The sequence below is a fragment of the Colletotrichum graminicola genome, assembly GCF_000149035.1.
Source record: "Colletotrichum graminicola M1.001 genomic scaffold supercont1.60, whole genome shotgun sequence".
In the NCBI taxonomy this organism is placed as follows: domain Eukaryota; kingdom Fungi; phylum Ascomycota; class Sordariomycetes; order Glomerellales; family Glomerellaceae; genus Colletotrichum; species Colletotrichum graminicola.
In genome coordinates, this window is record NW_007361064.1 from 177,773 (window position 1) to 193,180 (window position 15,408).

General features: G+C 53.9%; 7 protein-coding genes across 7 annotated transcripts; 5 read left to right on the top strand and 2 right to left on the bottom strand.

The window, feature by feature from the left end:
- Nucleotides 1-990: 990 nt before the first annotated feature.
- Nucleotides 991-2,442, top strand: GLRG_10421 (uncharacterized protein; the record flags this gene model as incomplete). The annotated part of the gene is made up of 4 exons (XM_008101106.1): nucleotides 991-1,446; nucleotides 1,500-1,910; nucleotides 1,981-2,359; nucleotides 2,420-2,442. The coding sequence occupies 4 exons, from the start codon at nucleotides 991-993 to the stop codon at nucleotides 2,440-2,442; spliced, it is 1,269 nt and encodes a 422-aa protein (XP_008099297.1).
- Nucleotides 2,443-2,611: 169 nt separating this feature from the next.
- Nucleotides 2,612-2,983, top strand: GLRG_10422 (uncharacterized protein; the record flags this gene model as incomplete). The annotated part of the gene is made up of 1 exon (XM_008101107.1): nucleotides 2,612-2,983. The coding sequence occupies one exon, from the start codon at nucleotides 2,612-2,614 to the stop codon at nucleotides 2,981-2,983; it is 372 nt and encodes a 123-aa protein (XP_008099298.1).
- Nucleotides 2,984-3,653: 670 nt separating this feature from the next.
- On the bottom strand, nucleotides 3,654-7,013 carry GLRG_10423 (MutS domain V; the record flags this gene model as incomplete). The annotated part of the gene is made up of 1 exon (XM_008101108.1): nucleotides 3,654-7,013. One exon carries the CDS (start codon nucleotides 7,011-7,013, stop codon nucleotides 3,654-3,656), a length of 3,360 nt encoding a protein of 1,119 aa, XP_008099299.1.
- Nucleotides 7,014-8,188: 1,175 nt separating this feature from the next.
- Nucleotides 8,189-8,560, top strand: GLRG_10424 (cytochrome C oxidase copper chaperone; the record flags this gene model as incomplete). The annotated part of the gene is made up of 3 exons (XM_008101109.1): nucleotides 8,189-8,213; nucleotides 8,273-8,334; nucleotides 8,420-8,560. 3 exons carry the CDS (start codon nucleotides 8,189-8,191, stop codon nucleotides 8,558-8,560), a joined length of 228 nt encoding a protein of 75 aa, XP_008099300.1.
- Nucleotides 8,561-9,692: 1,132 nt separating this feature from the next.
- Nucleotides 9,693-10,916, top strand: GLRG_10425 (G-patch domain-containing protein; the record flags this gene model as incomplete). The annotated part of the gene is made up of 3 exons (XM_008101110.1): nucleotides 9,693-9,715; nucleotides 9,777-10,830; nucleotides 10,890-10,916. The coding sequence occupies 3 exons, from the start codon at nucleotides 9,693-9,695 to the stop codon at nucleotides 10,914-10,916; spliced, it is 1,104 nt and encodes a 367-aa protein (XP_008099301.1).
- Nucleotides 10,917-11,979: 1,063 nt separating this feature from the next.
- GLRG_10426 (uncharacterized protein) lies at nucleotides 11,980-12,837 on the top strand (the record flags this gene model as incomplete). Its single annotated transcript, XM_008101111.1, has 1 exon — nucleotides 11,980-12,837. One exon carries the CDS (start codon nucleotides 11,980-11,982, stop codon nucleotides 12,835-12,837), a length of 858 nt encoding a protein of 285 aa, XP_008099302.1.
- A 332-nt stretch (nucleotides 12,838-13,169) lies between these two features.
- On the bottom strand, nucleotides 13,170-14,147 carry GLRG_10427 (uncharacterized protein; the record flags this gene model as incomplete). Its single annotated transcript, XM_008101112.1, has 1 exon — nucleotides 13,170-14,147. One exon carries the CDS (start codon nucleotides 14,145-14,147, stop codon nucleotides 13,170-13,172), a length of 978 nt encoding a protein of 325 aa, XP_008099303.1.
- Nucleotides 14,148-15,408: the final 1,261 nt, after the last annotated feature.

Here is a 15,408-nt window from a genome sequence, read left to right on the forward strand (position 1 = left end):
CGTACTAAACATTCGACCTAAGAAGTTAATTTAGGATTCTCAAGACTTGTGTAAGTTGACCGTTTTGTCTTTCGGCGGATTTGGATCACTTTCAGCACCGCATGTTCAGTAGGAGAGAAAAGTCCTAGCCGGGGTCAAATACCGCTGTTCTCCCGGGTTCTGGGAGGCCTCAGGTTTGGGGCCTGACTACCTTACCTGCTCTAGCGTGTCAGTGTATAACGGGAACAACCCCGTTCTTGTCAGGTGACTGACAAAAGTCACACTCTACTCTTCTCTTCCACCCATTGGAAAGGGCGATCGTTGCGACTCCCTTCAAATTCAAGTTCAACTACTGACAGAGCGACTACAGACAAGAACGGCCAGCGTGCAAGCGGCCCATCGACACCTATTCCTTCCCGCACCTGGAACTCGACCATCATCGTTCCTTCCTCTTCTCTCTCTCTCTTTTCTTTTTTTTCTTTTTCTTTTTGGAGGAACAGGACCTGCTGCTACTATGGATAGCATCATCTCCTGCCATTTCAGAAGATGGCGCCTAGACGTCAAGCAGCCCTTGCTGCTGCCGCCGTGAGTACCTCCCCTTTCCTAGGTCCGGCTCTGCCACTCTCTAGGCCAGAACACCCATACCCATCAGCATACACGTTCTTTCGTCGGATGTTTCCACAGCGACATTCCTCCTCCATCACTGCCAGAGTCCTGTTCCATTGTCACCTCCCACATGCACCGAGCTCTTCAGCGTTACTCCTTGGCTTCATTTGCTGGCTACTGCCCTTCCCATGTTCACTGGGTCTCGGATTTCTGTCCTTCTTTGCCTGTAATAAAACCATTGGGAAAAGGATTTCCTGCCCTTCGTTTTGTGTTTTGGTTACCTGAACAGAAAAGCCCGCCCTCCGTTCTACTCGTTCTGTTTCAACCATGAAGAGACAGCCAGTCAGTAACGACTGGCAATTGCATGTCAGCACTGTTAATTCATTGCTAACTTCGGAATAGAACATGGCAGCTGTCGCAGCCCGTGAGGCCAGCGTCGAAGCCCTGACCAAGGCGCCAAAGGCTCAGGTACCGAAATCACAGGCACCCAAGACCTTGAAGATCAGCAAGGCCCGTGGCAAATCGACTGCTACCAAGTCAGCTGGTCTGAATGTGTCCGAGGCAAAGTCTCCTTCCAGCTCGTCTATTCCGCTTCTCTGCGTCATCTGTCCTACCAACCCGCACTTCTCGGACGTCTCTCACCTTCTTACACATCTCAACTCGAAGGGCCACCTCCAGACCTTCAACGATGTCAGGATCCGCGCTATCGCTGACCTTTCTGCCGCCCACGCCATATCCACGTATGAAAGGTGGTATAACGAGCATGGCCTCGAGGCCATGCTCGCGGAGCGTCTAAAAGTCAAGGATGAAAGATCGAAGGGCATCCCGGCAGGCAAGCGATCTGGACAGCCAGTACCTCAAGTAGGGCATCTCTCAATCAAACCTCATCATTCTTGTAGGCTGACTTCGCAAAGACTCTCAAGAAGAAGAAGAAACTACCCCACCTTGTCAAGCGCGAGCTCGGCAGTGACGCCTCCTGGACACCTCCCCCGACTGGTGGACTCTTTGAGCAGCAGGCCATCACATTCTACGGAGAACAGAACAACAGCCCCGTCTCGACTCCAACCGAAGATGTCATTGACTGGACTCCAGATGAGCTTGAGTCAGCAAGACTGAAGGGAATCGTCTGGCCGGGTATGGGCATCTTTGATGCTGCAACCCCTGACCAGAAAAAGAAGAGAAACCAGCGCAAGGATGCCTCTGTGCTTCAACAGATGGAGCTATCTTCTCAGGCAATCACTACCACCGAATTGGTGGCGAATCTCGATATGGAAATCGCGAGAACCCGCGATGTCTATGACGCACCGTCAGTGGAGGGAACTCCGGTAAGCTCCCATAAAATACCTTGCTCGCGGGATCTGATCACAGACTGATAAGTGCTGACATTTTGAACAGATCGCCAAGTCGAAGCGCCGCCAGAAGCGCAGCCGTAACGTTGAGGAGGAGGAAGACGATGAAGCTTCTGAACTCCTCGTCAAGTCAGAGCCTATGGAGAAGCTTGCTCCACAGGCATCTCGTACTACAACTGCGCGACACAAGAACCGCGACGTCAAGAAGGAGCTGGCGCCTGAAATGGATAACGAGGGTCTATCGGAGAAGTTGGATGCCGCGAGTGATGCCGCTAGCCTCGCTGAAGTCGACGTTGAGCTCGATGAAGATCTTGATGATTCTCCGTTCGGAACCGGATCGTCCTTGAACAACCTGAACCCCCGCCAGTTCGCCAATCATGAAGAACATGACGTCTTCCGTGATGCCAATCGTGGACTCGTTACCTGTAGGTCTCGCTAAATTGCGTAGCTGTGCCTTAATTGCTGACTCCAAGGTAGGCCAACAGTTCTCTCAGGAGATGATGGATGAAGCTAGGTCTTTTAACCTTGACCTAGGAAAATTCAATGAAATGGTATATTGATGACCCCTCTTTTGCAGATTCGATGTCCGCAATCGTATCCCCCTCCGGTCGATGAACGCGAACTCGAATCCGAGCTTGAATTCTCCCACTCCCTCTGCGAAGCATCTAACGAACCGAATGTTCAAAGGAAAGGAAAATAACCATGGCTTGCAGGGACAGAGAATGACAGGAGACACTTATGTCTTTGGTGGTGGCAACAGCCACGTGAACCGATCCATAATGGCCAACTCCAACAATCAGATGAACCAGCTCAGTGTGGCCGACCCCAACACCACGACCAACCCCTTCAATGGTTACCAGCAACAGCATGAGATCTTTTATCAGCAACCGTCTTGGGGATATCCGGTGGTCGCGCCAACCGTGAACACGAGATTCATGCCCATCAATGGCAATTCGACCCAGCCAGTGTACTACACCACCCAATTCGCCTTCACTGCAGGCGAGAACGATCCGGGAAACGGAGCAAGTGTATTCGGTGATGATCTCTGAGAAAGCGGAAGTCGTCAAAACTTCCATGGACTGAACGGGCAACAATATGCTCTAAGAAGAGGAAAATCAGGCCGATTAATATCTGCTCTCTGACCCTTACTGAGTCAAGCTATCATCGTGGTTCATGGGATTCTTCTTGGTCTTTCGATTTTACTTTTATTTTCTTTCAGTAAGCCTATATTGTCAGTCTGCTTTCTCTTCAGTGACTAACAAAGCGCAGTTGTTCACGTTGTGCGAGTACACAGGCAGGCTTTTGCTCGCGTCCTCGACTCATCAGCTGATCTTTAGACCCTGGGCCGGGGCAATGCGGGTTCCTTCGGATATTGGGTTCGACCGCAGAGTATTGCCTTGTCAGGACGGAGGTCGCTACGAATAATAAGGGTCCAAGGGAATTCCGCCACACGCTGGCAGGCCTACAAACTACAAGCCAGGCATCAGAGTTTGTGGTGGGCCATTCATATACGGTGACACTGGACTGAGAGCGAACTTTCACCGAGTTTTAGGACTTTACCCAACAACACGTTTTGATTCGGATGGAAGAGAAACATAGATATCACAGTTTCATTCATACGTGTCCATATCGTGCCAAGCAGACACAACAGGCGTGGCTTCGTAGAATAAAAAAGACATCCAGCCTACTTTGTTTTGTTTTGTTTTTGTGACACTGGTGCTAGAGTTGGTCTATGTTCGAGATTAAATGGTCAAGCTGATCCGGTTGGTTCTCCATCACCTCAGCAAGGAGACGGGCTGTGCTCCTTAGTCTTCGCGCTGCTACGTTTTGCTCCATTTCGCGCGACTTTTGCGCGGCCACTTCGATGACCTTGCGGGGTATCCGGGCCAGACGTGCGACGTTCAATCCATATGACCTGTGCGCAACGCCTTCTCCGACTTCATACAGGAAGGTGATTTCCTCGTCGGCACCCGCGTCCTCACCGCCCTCGTCCCCGTCTCCCTCCTCCGTCCCAGCTTTACGTGTCGCTGTGAAGCGCATGTGAACGTTCTTGACAAGGCCCTCGCCGATGCCATCGGCCAGGCGGGCGAGGTTCTGGTAATGCGTGATGAAGAGAGTGAGGCACCTGTTCTCACGGACGACATGGTCGAGGACGGCGTGGGCAATGGCGGCGCCGTCGTGGGTCGAAGTGCCCCTGCCGAGCTCGTCGAGGACGACGAGGGAGCGCGGGGTGGCGGCGCGAAGGATGCGGGCCGTCTCCGAGACCTCGACCATGAAGGTGGACTCGCCCGCGGCGAGGTTGTCGCGGGCACCCATGCGGACGTGAATCGCGTCGGCGAGGGTCAGGGAGAACTCGTCGGCGGGGACGAAGGAGCCGATCTGAGCGAGGAGGACGAGGAGGGCCACAGCGCGGACAAAAGAGGACTTTCCGCCCATGTTGGGGCCCGTGATGAGGTGCGCCAGCGGGGACGGGGAGGAGAGGCTCGTCGTGAAAGGGATGTAGGGATCCGAGAGAGTGTGTTCGGCGATCGGGTGGCGGCCTTGGGTGATTGAGATTGTGGGCTGGGTCGGGGCGGGGAGGAAGGTCGGTTTGGTGTAGCCGGGGAGGGCAGCGACGCGGGAAAGGGAGAGAAGGCAGTCAAGGGTCGCGAGGGAGGAGACTGCGTCGCGGAGAGGCTGGTATGCGTCCGCAATGGTGTGGAGGAGGGAGGTGAAGGCAGCGTCGCAGGCGGCGGCAAGGGCCTCGCGATGCTGGTCACGTTCAGCGATGAGGCGGACGACGGCGGGTGTGTGGAAGCGTGAAAGCTTCTTGGTGCCCGAAATCTTGATCCAGGAGGCGGGAATGGATTTGAGGTCTGTGTTGTTGACCTCGATGAGGTACTCAATGCCCGACACGGTGACGTAGTCGACGGGTTTCTTACGCGAGAGGGAGGAGGCAGCCTCGGAACGGTGTTCGTCGAGGGACTGCTCGACAGCGACGATGCCCATTTTGTGGTCTTCAATGTCCTCGGTTTGTTCGGACTCACGGAAGAAGTTGTACTTGTCATCCTTCCGAGCAGCCTCCGGGTTGATCTTGTCAAGGTACGAGACGACCAGGTCAAGGATGTGAGGGAGGGAGAGGATGGCAGAGGAGATGAGCGGAGAGGTAAAGCCCGTGGCATCAGCCGACTTTACAGTCGAGTATTGCATGGCAATACGTTGAAGTGTTTGGAGGACGGAGAGGAGCTCTGGACGGGTGCATTTGCCGTAGTAGATGCGGATCAGACTGCGCTCGAGGTCGGTCTTGGTGCCGGAAAGCAGCGCCACTAAGCGGTCGACCTTGGCGGAGGATTGCTCATCGACGAGTTCCTGAACGGCGGCGACGCGTTCTTCGAGGCGGGAGACGTCGAGAAGCGGCCGGCCCACCCATTTACGGAGCAGGCGCTGGCCGAAGCGGGTGGTCGTCTTGTCCAGGGCCCAGAAGAGAGAGCCACGCTCAGAGTGGTCGGTAGCATTGCGATAGACCTCAAGGGCCTCAAGCGTTGTTCCGTTCAGGAGCATATGCTGACGTGCCGAGAAGCTGGTGAAGTTCTTGGTTAAATCGAAGACGTGTTCGAGGCCATACTCCTTGAGATGGTTGATCATGGCGGAAAGGCAGATAGTGACGGGTTCAGGGAGGTGGAGGATACGCTCAAGGAGAGACGAGGCGGCGGCGTCCGGAGTTTGCTGCAGCTTGTCTGCGTAGAACTGTGTGATGTGCGAGTATGCCTCGGCGGCCATGGTCTTGGTGCGAGGGACGCGCTCGACACGGCTGCGGTCTCCAAAAACATTTGTGCTGCTCCCAGAGAGATGTTGCACGAGCTTATCGGATCCCTTGGTGAGGTCACCGACGATAACGAACTCGCAAGGGGAGATGTGAAGAAGCCGTGTCTCGATCTCACTTCGCATGAAGCCATCCTCGAAGGTGTCGTAGATGATATCCCCGGTCGTCGGTTGCACGGCAACTATTCCGACCTCGACCTTCTCATCCGTGCCCTGCCCATTTGTCGGGGTCTCGGTAATACACAGTAGGTAGCCCCCTGACGGAGCACCTCCATCGCCACCGGTTTCCAACTCTCCGTTCTCGTCGATATAGGTACCTTTGGTGTAGACGTTGGTCAACTTACGGATGAACGGTGCGTTGCGGTTGTCGCCAGCCTTCTTGAGAGCAGCCGTTTCGATCTGGCGGACCACCCCGACCTTGTGGCCAGCAGCGACGAGACGCTTGGCGTGGACGGGCAGCCGGTGTACCGGAATGCTCGCCGAGGCAAACCGGTCCCAGTGTGCCTCCGAAGAGTGCTCGTCGTAGCGGTACTTGCCCGGAATGCAGACGATGCTGAGCTCCTTGGCAGCAATGCGTGCGTCCTCCCCAAAGAACCGGAACTTGTAGCCAACCTCGACGATGAGCACAGTGTCGAGATGCTTGCGTTTGATTTCGAGGAACTGAAGCTCCATTGGCGTGAGCTTCTTGTTCGCTCTTGCGCCTCCCTTCTTAGCCTTGGGCGCCGGAGGGGCCTCGTCTTCATCGTCCTCCTCGCCCTCTTCTCCCTCAGCAGCTTCGTTGTCGTCCTCCCTCCGCCGCCGCCAAAGCATGCTGTCTGGGTGGCCCAGCTTCTTCACGAACTTGTTGTGCAGCTCCTCCTTGCGTTTTTTCGTGGATGGGTCTTCATTATCCTCCTCATCAGCATTTACATCTGAGGTCTGGCTGTACGTGAACCGTCCTGCCCGATTGGCAGCCGTAGACGCCTTGGAATTGAGCTCGGCCGCAGGCTGTTTGGCTCCTGGAGCGAAGACAGGGTCTTCCTCCTCGTCTGTAGCATCTGAATTCTCCTCCTTCCCCCTCTTTGTCCTCTTGGGGTTCTTTTCTAAGCCATTGTGGACCTTGTCTGCATCCTCTACTAGAGGTCGCTTGCGTGAAGCCTCTGGAGACTCGGACGGCCTCGTTCGGGATTCGGACTGGGACTTTTGGAAGGCGGCGGCAAGACCATTGACAGTCTTGGGTTGAAAGAAGTTGGTGAGTGACTGCTGCTTCTTCTCGGGGAGTTTCGACTTCGGCGCCATGGTAAAAGAGCGGGCTGGCGCTGTTTGGTGAAGACGGACCAAAAGCTATGTCGGGAAGGGGTTCGTGGTGATGTCAATTGGGAGGCGGCCCCATTTCATCGCAGAGCTGTCGCGTCTCACGGGCAGGAGCGCGTTGATAGCTTGCAGGGGCCCACTGCACTAAGCTCGCCAGTGGGCCTGAACCACTACATCCCAAGGATTACGCCCCCTACTGGCACTTAAACTTTCTTTTTCAACAACGCGTCCAGTTTCATTTGGCGTCTCTTGCGCGAAATGCGACTGTATCCCCCACATCTTTGAAAGACTTTTCATAGTGAATCCAGCTTGGCATTCTACTAATTCTGTTCATGGCGTTTCTGCGGAGGCTTTCCGGGGTAGAGAATCGTCTCTTATAAGATATCGGCCTGCTAACCATGAATGCTTCACGCCCGCTCAGGGTGGAAAAGGCATGTTCAGGGGCAGGACGGTAGCGCATATTTACATCTAGCGTGGTGAAGAGCTGGCAGAGAGTTCCCTCGTTTTTCAAGTCGCCAGCGTTCCAGACGTAACAGTGACATGTGGCAACCTTGAACATGTGAGCTCAGACTTACGGATATTACATGTCACTGTACCGTACATGGTGCATCCTCATGTATACTGAAATTAACGCCAGCCCGGCATTGCTACTCGATATGCTCCACTTTCCGGGGCTCTCCCGGGGCCGCCCGTGGCCCAGGACCCGATCCAGCTTGAGGGCCGGAACGTACCCACACCGAGTGGCTCACTCTTTCCGGTCCGCTTCCTCGAAGGTAAACCTACCTACCTAAGCGTGGCCAGAGATGCAGACTCCTAAAGTCAGAAATTTGCAATGCACTTATGGGTTGCTCGAAGCTTGAATGTCACGCAAGGAATCAGCGTCGGGTTTAGTTAATCGGATCTAAGGATTGAAGAGAATTATCGGCCAACCACGCTCGTGGAACCGAAAGACAGGCGTGAGTGCACGTGATTTGTCGAAGGCGTGATTGGCTACGGATATGGTGCCCGTGATTAGAGTGACTTACAAATCGACCTTCGGTGAGGTCAGCGCAGAGGGGAAAAAAGTGGCCCGAGGTGCAGAATAACAGCCATTTCTCCAGCCTTCAACCCCCGATCGCAAACCACTTACCTCACTTCCCAACACTCGCTTGACTTTCAAAATGGCCTCCCCAGCTGCCGCCATCCGTAGGGAATCCAAAAAACGCACTCATGATCACGCAATGGCTAACATTCTCTATTTGCAGCCTCAATCGCCACTCCGGCCGCTGCGCCGGCTGCTGCCGATCAGCAAGCCTCTAAGCCGAAGGTGCGCAAAGCCTCTGGAATAAAATCTCCAGCCCGATGACCCTACACCGAGCGCATAGAATTCTGACGAACAATCTCGAGTACAGCCCTGCTGTGTATGCAAGGAAGAGAAGGCTAAGCGCGACGAGTGCATGCTCTTCTCGAACGCCGCCGATCCGGCCAAGGACTGCCTCTCCACGATTGACCAATACCGGGCCTGCATGAAGGGATTCGGTTTCACGGTGTAAACGACAAGCGGATAGACTTGGCTGGGGCCAATGTGACGATAAGACTTTGTGTAATAGTACGAATCGAGCATACAATACGGCGTTGGGGAATAGAAAAACCATCACGGCTCCTTTATGACCACACCACTTCCTGTCACCCCCACGTCGCAAACCGTACTCTTTGTGCCCTGTGTGTTGAACTCTTGGAACTGTGTTTCGAAGGATATGCGGCTAGCCCTGCTTGGGTATGATACTGCCATTTATTCCGCAAACCCATGACCTCTACCTCCTTGGCTTGGTGCTCAAAGCTAGGATTCCCTCTCTAATGCCATACGTCTGTTTTTTTCTTATTAATCATAATCTTCAACCGACTACGCCTTACTTTGAACTGGGCACTCGGCGTTCTTGCAGCGCCATTTAGTCCCGGTATATAGTGATGGATGCTCAGCACTTGGTAAGAATACTACGAGAGATTACTTTCTTACACAGATCATGTAAAGCGTCTGGATGACGGTTTCTTTCATCAAGTGGCAGTGCCTGCGAGCTGGTGATGGTGAATATATTCAAATTGTGATCATTTTCTTACTGAATCCGGTTCAGGAAGGATAACTGAACGGGGAAGCGAAGGTCGCATTTCACGCAGCACTAAGAACGAAGGGTATGCCATTGGGAGACTCAACAAGAGCTTTAAGCAAGGTCTCGGCAGTGTGATGATACATGCCCGAGACTCCAGTAGGCTTGCTGCTGCTGCTGCCGCTGCTAGAAGCTCTCGGGAGAGGCTATCCGACACCGGGGCAATGAATTCATTTTGCAAATTAAACCTTGTCCAAGTATGGTACAAGAAAAAAACAGCCCCCATTTAAATACCTTCAGAGGGCTTTGCTTCTTCCCGTAAAGAGCACTTTGAGTTGGAAGGTGGTATAATGGAGTTACCTAGTGATGCTGTGCCTGTTGACCTCGGACGGGTCGGTGAGATTCGGTGAACGGATATTCCTCGGATACATACTGGAAATTGCAGGGATCAGTCACATTTCCCGATAGCACCCCACCAAAATTTTTCTGCGATAATGGCAGCGAACTGCATCTCTTATCGTGCATTGCGAAAACTCCCCGTCTTCTTTCACAACGAGTCTGTACTTGCCAAACCGCAACGATGGGTCTGGCACAGGCAAAGACGTGAGAACCAACACCCCCAAAGACAAGCCAATCCACCCCCAAGACACTGACAATTTTGCAGTCGCCGCAAGATCGGCAAGGATCCCAACAACACGAAATGGACCAAGGATGCGGATTCCTTCGGCCAGAAGATCCTGCGATCCCAGGGCTGGGAGCCTGGGCAGTACCTCGGTGCGAAAGGCGCTGCTCACGCAGTGCACCATACTGCCGCCAATGCCTCATTCATTCGTGTCGCCCTGAAGGATGACATGCTCGGTCTAGGCTTCAAACAGGCGAGGGATGACAGGGTCACGGGCATGGACGTCTTTTCTGACCTCCTGGGACGATTGAACGGCAAATCGAGCGAGTCCATCGAGAAAGAGCGCCAGGCCCGTGCAACGCTTCAGGGCACGCTCTACTGCGACACAAAATTTGGACCCATGCGGTTCGTTAGGGGAGGATGGCTTGTCGGCGACCAAGTCAAGGATGAGCCCACCGCCGAGCCCAAGGAGGAAGATAAGGACGACATCAAAATGGAAGACGTACCCACTGTCAGCGAATCGTCGGATGGGAAATCAAAGAAGCGCAAAGCTGAAGAGTCGAGCGAAGATGAGTCTTCATCCGAGGACGAGAAGGCCAAGAAGAAACGGAGAAAGGAGGAGAAGAAGGCAGCCAAAAAGCTAAAGGCTGAGGCTGAGGGTGACGATGAGACTTTGATAAGCGAAAAGAAGGACAAGAAGCGGAAATCAAGGTCCTCAAAAGAAGATGCTTCCGAAGATACCCAGGACGAGACGGAGAAGAGGTCCAAGAAAAACAAGAGGGGAAAGGAGAAAAAGAAGGAAAAGAAGGAGGCTGGCAGCGACGAGGAGGAATCGTCCGATGACATGACCACCAAGAAGAAGCGCAAAGGCGAGACCGATGCCGAGAAGGCTGCGAGGAAAGAGGAGAAAAGGCGTCGCAAGGAGGAAAAGCGTGCCAAGAAGGAGGCATCGCGGGAATCTACATCGACCCCCACCACATCAACACCGACCGCCAGCGGTACCTCAACACCAGTGCTCAGAGGCCATCATGCAGTGAGATCGCGGTGGATTGCGCAGAAGAGAATGGCGACCATGGACGACAAGGCATTGAACGCGGTATGTTCTGCATCACCTACATCACTGACAGCCTCAGACCTTTGGCTAACACATTCCAGATCTTCATGGTGAAGTCGCAATCCTGATAGACTAGCGACATAAAGGTATAATAACGGAAAGTTATCGGCGTTTTGTTCTCGAGTTTCCGCCATGTTGATGCCAATTTGCCAGACCAAACCCCACGGCAGGAGATGGCAATGATGGGCCCAAGCCGGACACAAATACGCTCTGCTCCAGCACATCTCTAAGCTGCATAGCCACAAAGGAAATCATATACTCCCGTGTAGCCGAGGGTGGCATCGTGTCCTGGTATTATGTCAACGCGAGGGGGCTGTCGGCTTTTCCGCCCCCCTGCTCTATTCCATCATCACTGACGGCTGGGCCAGCATCCTCCACCGGGTTTGGCTGGCACTGGTAGGATCTGCTTGTTAGTCGTACTGGAGATAAAGTTTGGATTGGCCAAGGAATATTATTGAATGGCATTTGCTTGCGTGGAGGGGCATGCAAAAGCTTAAAATAGGATCTGGATTGCGACGGGAAACAAGGCGAGCGCAAGCGTTTTGAGAATTGGAATCATACCGTGACCAAAAGTTACCTAGTTAAGAGGCCTACCGAGGAGCTTCATGTTGGAAAGGCTTATTGAGGCTTTCCGTTTCAATACTTGCCCGCTTCTCTGTATCCTGGCTGTTGTATTTGTCCTATACCTATCTATTCGCTAAACTTTTTGAGGCAACAGAGAGTGGGAGTGTGAAATTGATCATCGGAGAAGCATCACATGTGTGCCGAATATATCCCGTGTTGGCTCACCAAGGTGTTCCAGTCTCATACCAAAGGCAACTTTGTCTGCCAACTCAACCATGGCGACGCTGAGGTTTTCAAATAAAATGAGAAGGCTTTGCAACCGCCCCTCTAATCGCACAGATACAAGCTTTGAACCAGACATGGCAGGACAAAAAGACTCTATCTCCGAATACCCTGGCCAGTCTATGATGAAATGGCAGCATCGAGTTCTACTCCCGGCGAAGAGTATTGAGTTGAGCCCAACTCAGGAATCGAAGCCCTTCGGCACCAATCCCTCAACTTCTCATTGGCACCTCAGGTTGATCAGCAAGAGAGCAGACATCAAGAAGGCTTAGAACCAGATACAGGATGACGATTGCCCCAGAGAAACAGACCCGCTACTGGCGCAACCGCAGCCCTTACCCGAGGCCTTCTGCCGGCGAAGCCAACGATGGATCGGGCGATGACAGCACCGACGAGAGCTGCAGTCCCTCTAAGCGCAAGGTCCAACAGGTCAAGACCCTCGCGGACAGTGCTGAGGTTGAACCGTCTTGGCGCCACCGGGTCGCCGATTGGACCCCCCCATCCACACAGGAACACGATTTAGAGTCTCCTTTGAAGAGATCCATTACCTGGGACCCCGATTACGCCCCCCGGAACACGAATCGTCGTCGTGCCTCTCAAAGCAGCACCCAGACGGACGTGTCTTACACCACCTCTTCACCCGACGACTCCAAGAGGCTGTCCCTGTTAGAGGAAACCAATTCGAAGGAGTTCTTGGACCCGCGTAGCCCATGCTTCAACTTCACCCAAACGAAGCCTACAGCTGCCGATCACTCTCTTCTGCCCCTCTATAATGCCAATAGCAACTCGGCCAGGAAGCTTTGCTCCCTCGCCGACAGCCTCAAAAGTCCCCTTTTGAGCATGGAAACCCCGAAGGACCGAGAATCCCTCAATACCAAACAATTGCTCGGGCTCCGTCTCTCACGCGTCCTCCCCTCGCCGTTCCCTGGGCTTCCTGGTGGCGGCACGGGCAAGCTGTACAAGGGGCGTCTTGATGCGAGAATCGACCCTCGGCTGGAGGCGGCAGAGGGAAGAGCAGAAAGAATGGACCAGTTGGCGGTGTGGGCTGTTGCTGGACTCGTTGGGGTCTGGGTCTTGTTGGTGATGGCAAATCTTGAGTTGGCTAGATATGAGGCTGTGCTGAAATCGATGCAAGGAAGATGAGTGAATATAGTGAGCAGAGTGATTTGTGAGGTTCTCGCAGGGTCGCCTGCTGCAAGGATGAGTGTATATCAATAGATAAAAGTCCTTTCATACAACTTGATTAGTTCAGACGTCTCGCACACAAGGTCCATATGCTGTTTTACGGCCCAAGTCGTCATCACTCTGCGGTACCATCTAAGCTGTGCCTTCTTGTAGATGAACAAATGACGAAGGTAAGGGCACGAGAGTGCTGTGTTGCCTAAGAATAAATACCAAACTAACAGACCGAGAGGGTATATTGTAATGCACAAGAAACTGTAAACTCCGTAAGCCCCGCTAAAGCATTAGAACTATCAATGCCGCTGCGCCTTGCCATACCGCCAGAGCAGACTTGCCCCCTCCAACGTAGGCATGACCTTTGGTCGCGGAGCGTCCGGCGAATCCTTCATGACAAGATGAATGCATCTTTGGAATCTCCTCCTGAAGCGTCTCCAAGCGTCGTTGGTCGGCCAAGTCTCGTCCTCGCTCTCCAGTTCATCCTTGTCGAAGCACTCGTCCTTGTCCTCGTCGACGTGCAGCGGATAGTACATGAACTCGTTGGTATGCGGGTGTCGAGGCTGAGTGTAGTTGAGATGAGACTCGATGTCGAACTTGAAGCGATATCCCTGGTGCACCAACTGTGGCCGCGATGCCTCTGGTTGGCTCATCTGATGCATGGGTTGTGGTGGTCGGACGTCAAAGTCGAACTGAAATTCCTGATGGACGACGAAGAGGAGCTTTCTCAGTCGTGGGAACTTGGATAGGCGGGCCATCAAGGTCGATATGTTTGATTTGGAGACTTTCCAACTCAGGACGGGGTGGCAGATGCCGGTGTACAGCCCGTACGACGTGCCGAAAGCAAGTCGGCTGAGGTTATCCCGGACAAGAGGGATCTGGCCGAAGAATTGCAGTGCCCGAAGCAGACGCTTCACCAGCAAGTACGGCTCGAGCAGCAGGATGTCGCGCGACAGGTCGAGGTATTTGGTGGTGGTCGACAGGGTGAGAGGTCTGTAGCGCTGTAGCACAAACACCCTCGTCTCATGGCACACCGCGCCCAGGGCTGGCGGAGGCTCGTGTCGGACGTTGGCGAACGTGAGTCCGGCTGCCGCAGGCGTCTTCTGACTTGCATTCGGCGAGTCCATTACTTCGTACACGCGCGAATTCGGCAGGGCATACTCCCATATCATCAACCGTATCTCAACCGGCAGCTTCATGACGGGGAATGCTTCGCCTGTGGTGACGGCGGGTTTCGAAAACTCCTCTGCCAAAGGCGCAAACAAGGTCGAAGGCATTGTGCTCGCTGTGTGACGTTACGGCAGGAGCTTAAATCTGGGTTGCATCGCATGCGAGATCTTCAGAGACAAGATTGCGGTGGGAAATCCCGACTGGCGATCTTCTTTAAGGCTGGATGGCCTCCGTGGTTGGAGAAGGAGGGGGGGGGGGGGGGATCCAGTGATCGACGGGTCCGACCACTCGGGCAGCAGCCGCACAACGGCCAAACAGCAAGAAACCAAACGAACAGATCCCCGACGGTGAGTTTGGCGTTGAAATACAGGATTGTGATATCCACTTGGCTTAGAGTTTCGACTAGCGGCCCGAGATATGGCGCATAGAGAAATACGAGTGTTGTTTCGTGGAATGAGACGGCATGCGAGTTTTATCCACGAAACCAAACGGGTTCGCAGGTTGATGAGTGTAGATGGGATGGTCGCCAATCGGATGGCCTCCTCGGAGGGAAGCGGGCAACCTTTCTAACCCTATCGGCGATGGCGGGGGCTTGTTCGGCAAGTTCAAGGAACAAAGTGAAACGCAGGAAGGATGTCGTCTGACTCCTGCTTCGAACGGAGAGAGGGATGAAGCTGTTTTTGTGAGCTGCTGCCGCCGCCGCCGCTGCTCCTGCTGCTTGGAGCCTCCCTCTCATCACTCCGGTGAAACCGGGGTTTAGCCCGATCATCTAATGGGTGTCAGTCAGTCCCTAGGCCGCCTTGGGTGGTGGAATAAGGCAAAGGCAATTGCCATATAGGCGTCCCTGTGGTGTCGTCAGTGGTCAAAATAAAAAGCAACGTGGGATGCTCGCGGCTGGCACTCCGCAATATTGGACTATCGGGCGCCATGATTGCCAAATCTGGTAGTCCAGCCCGCAATTACTTTGTAATGACGCGCCGGCGTCAAAGCGGGAGATACACGTCCGGCCTCTTAAGAACGCATGCCTGCGGTCCTAAGAAACGGGATCCCCTTCCCAGTATCTGGCGAGATATACCCAGGCTGGAGGGGCAAGTGATGGACCGCCCCACTAGTAGGTGGTATTATTGTACAGGCCACGGGCGACATCGTGTACGCAGCACATAGTAGTGTAGGCGTGGCGGCATGCTAGACTCAAAGTATCTGCTGAGGTGGTGACAGTTCATGACCTAATAAGCTGGTAATCGCTGACGGGTAGTCCGGCCAGCAGCTGAATGGAACCCCCCACGGAGGTGCCGTCATTCGAAGCATCCAACGGCATAGCACGGTGCTGGACTGCCGAGCTTGCTGCATGTCATGGGCGACTGGACT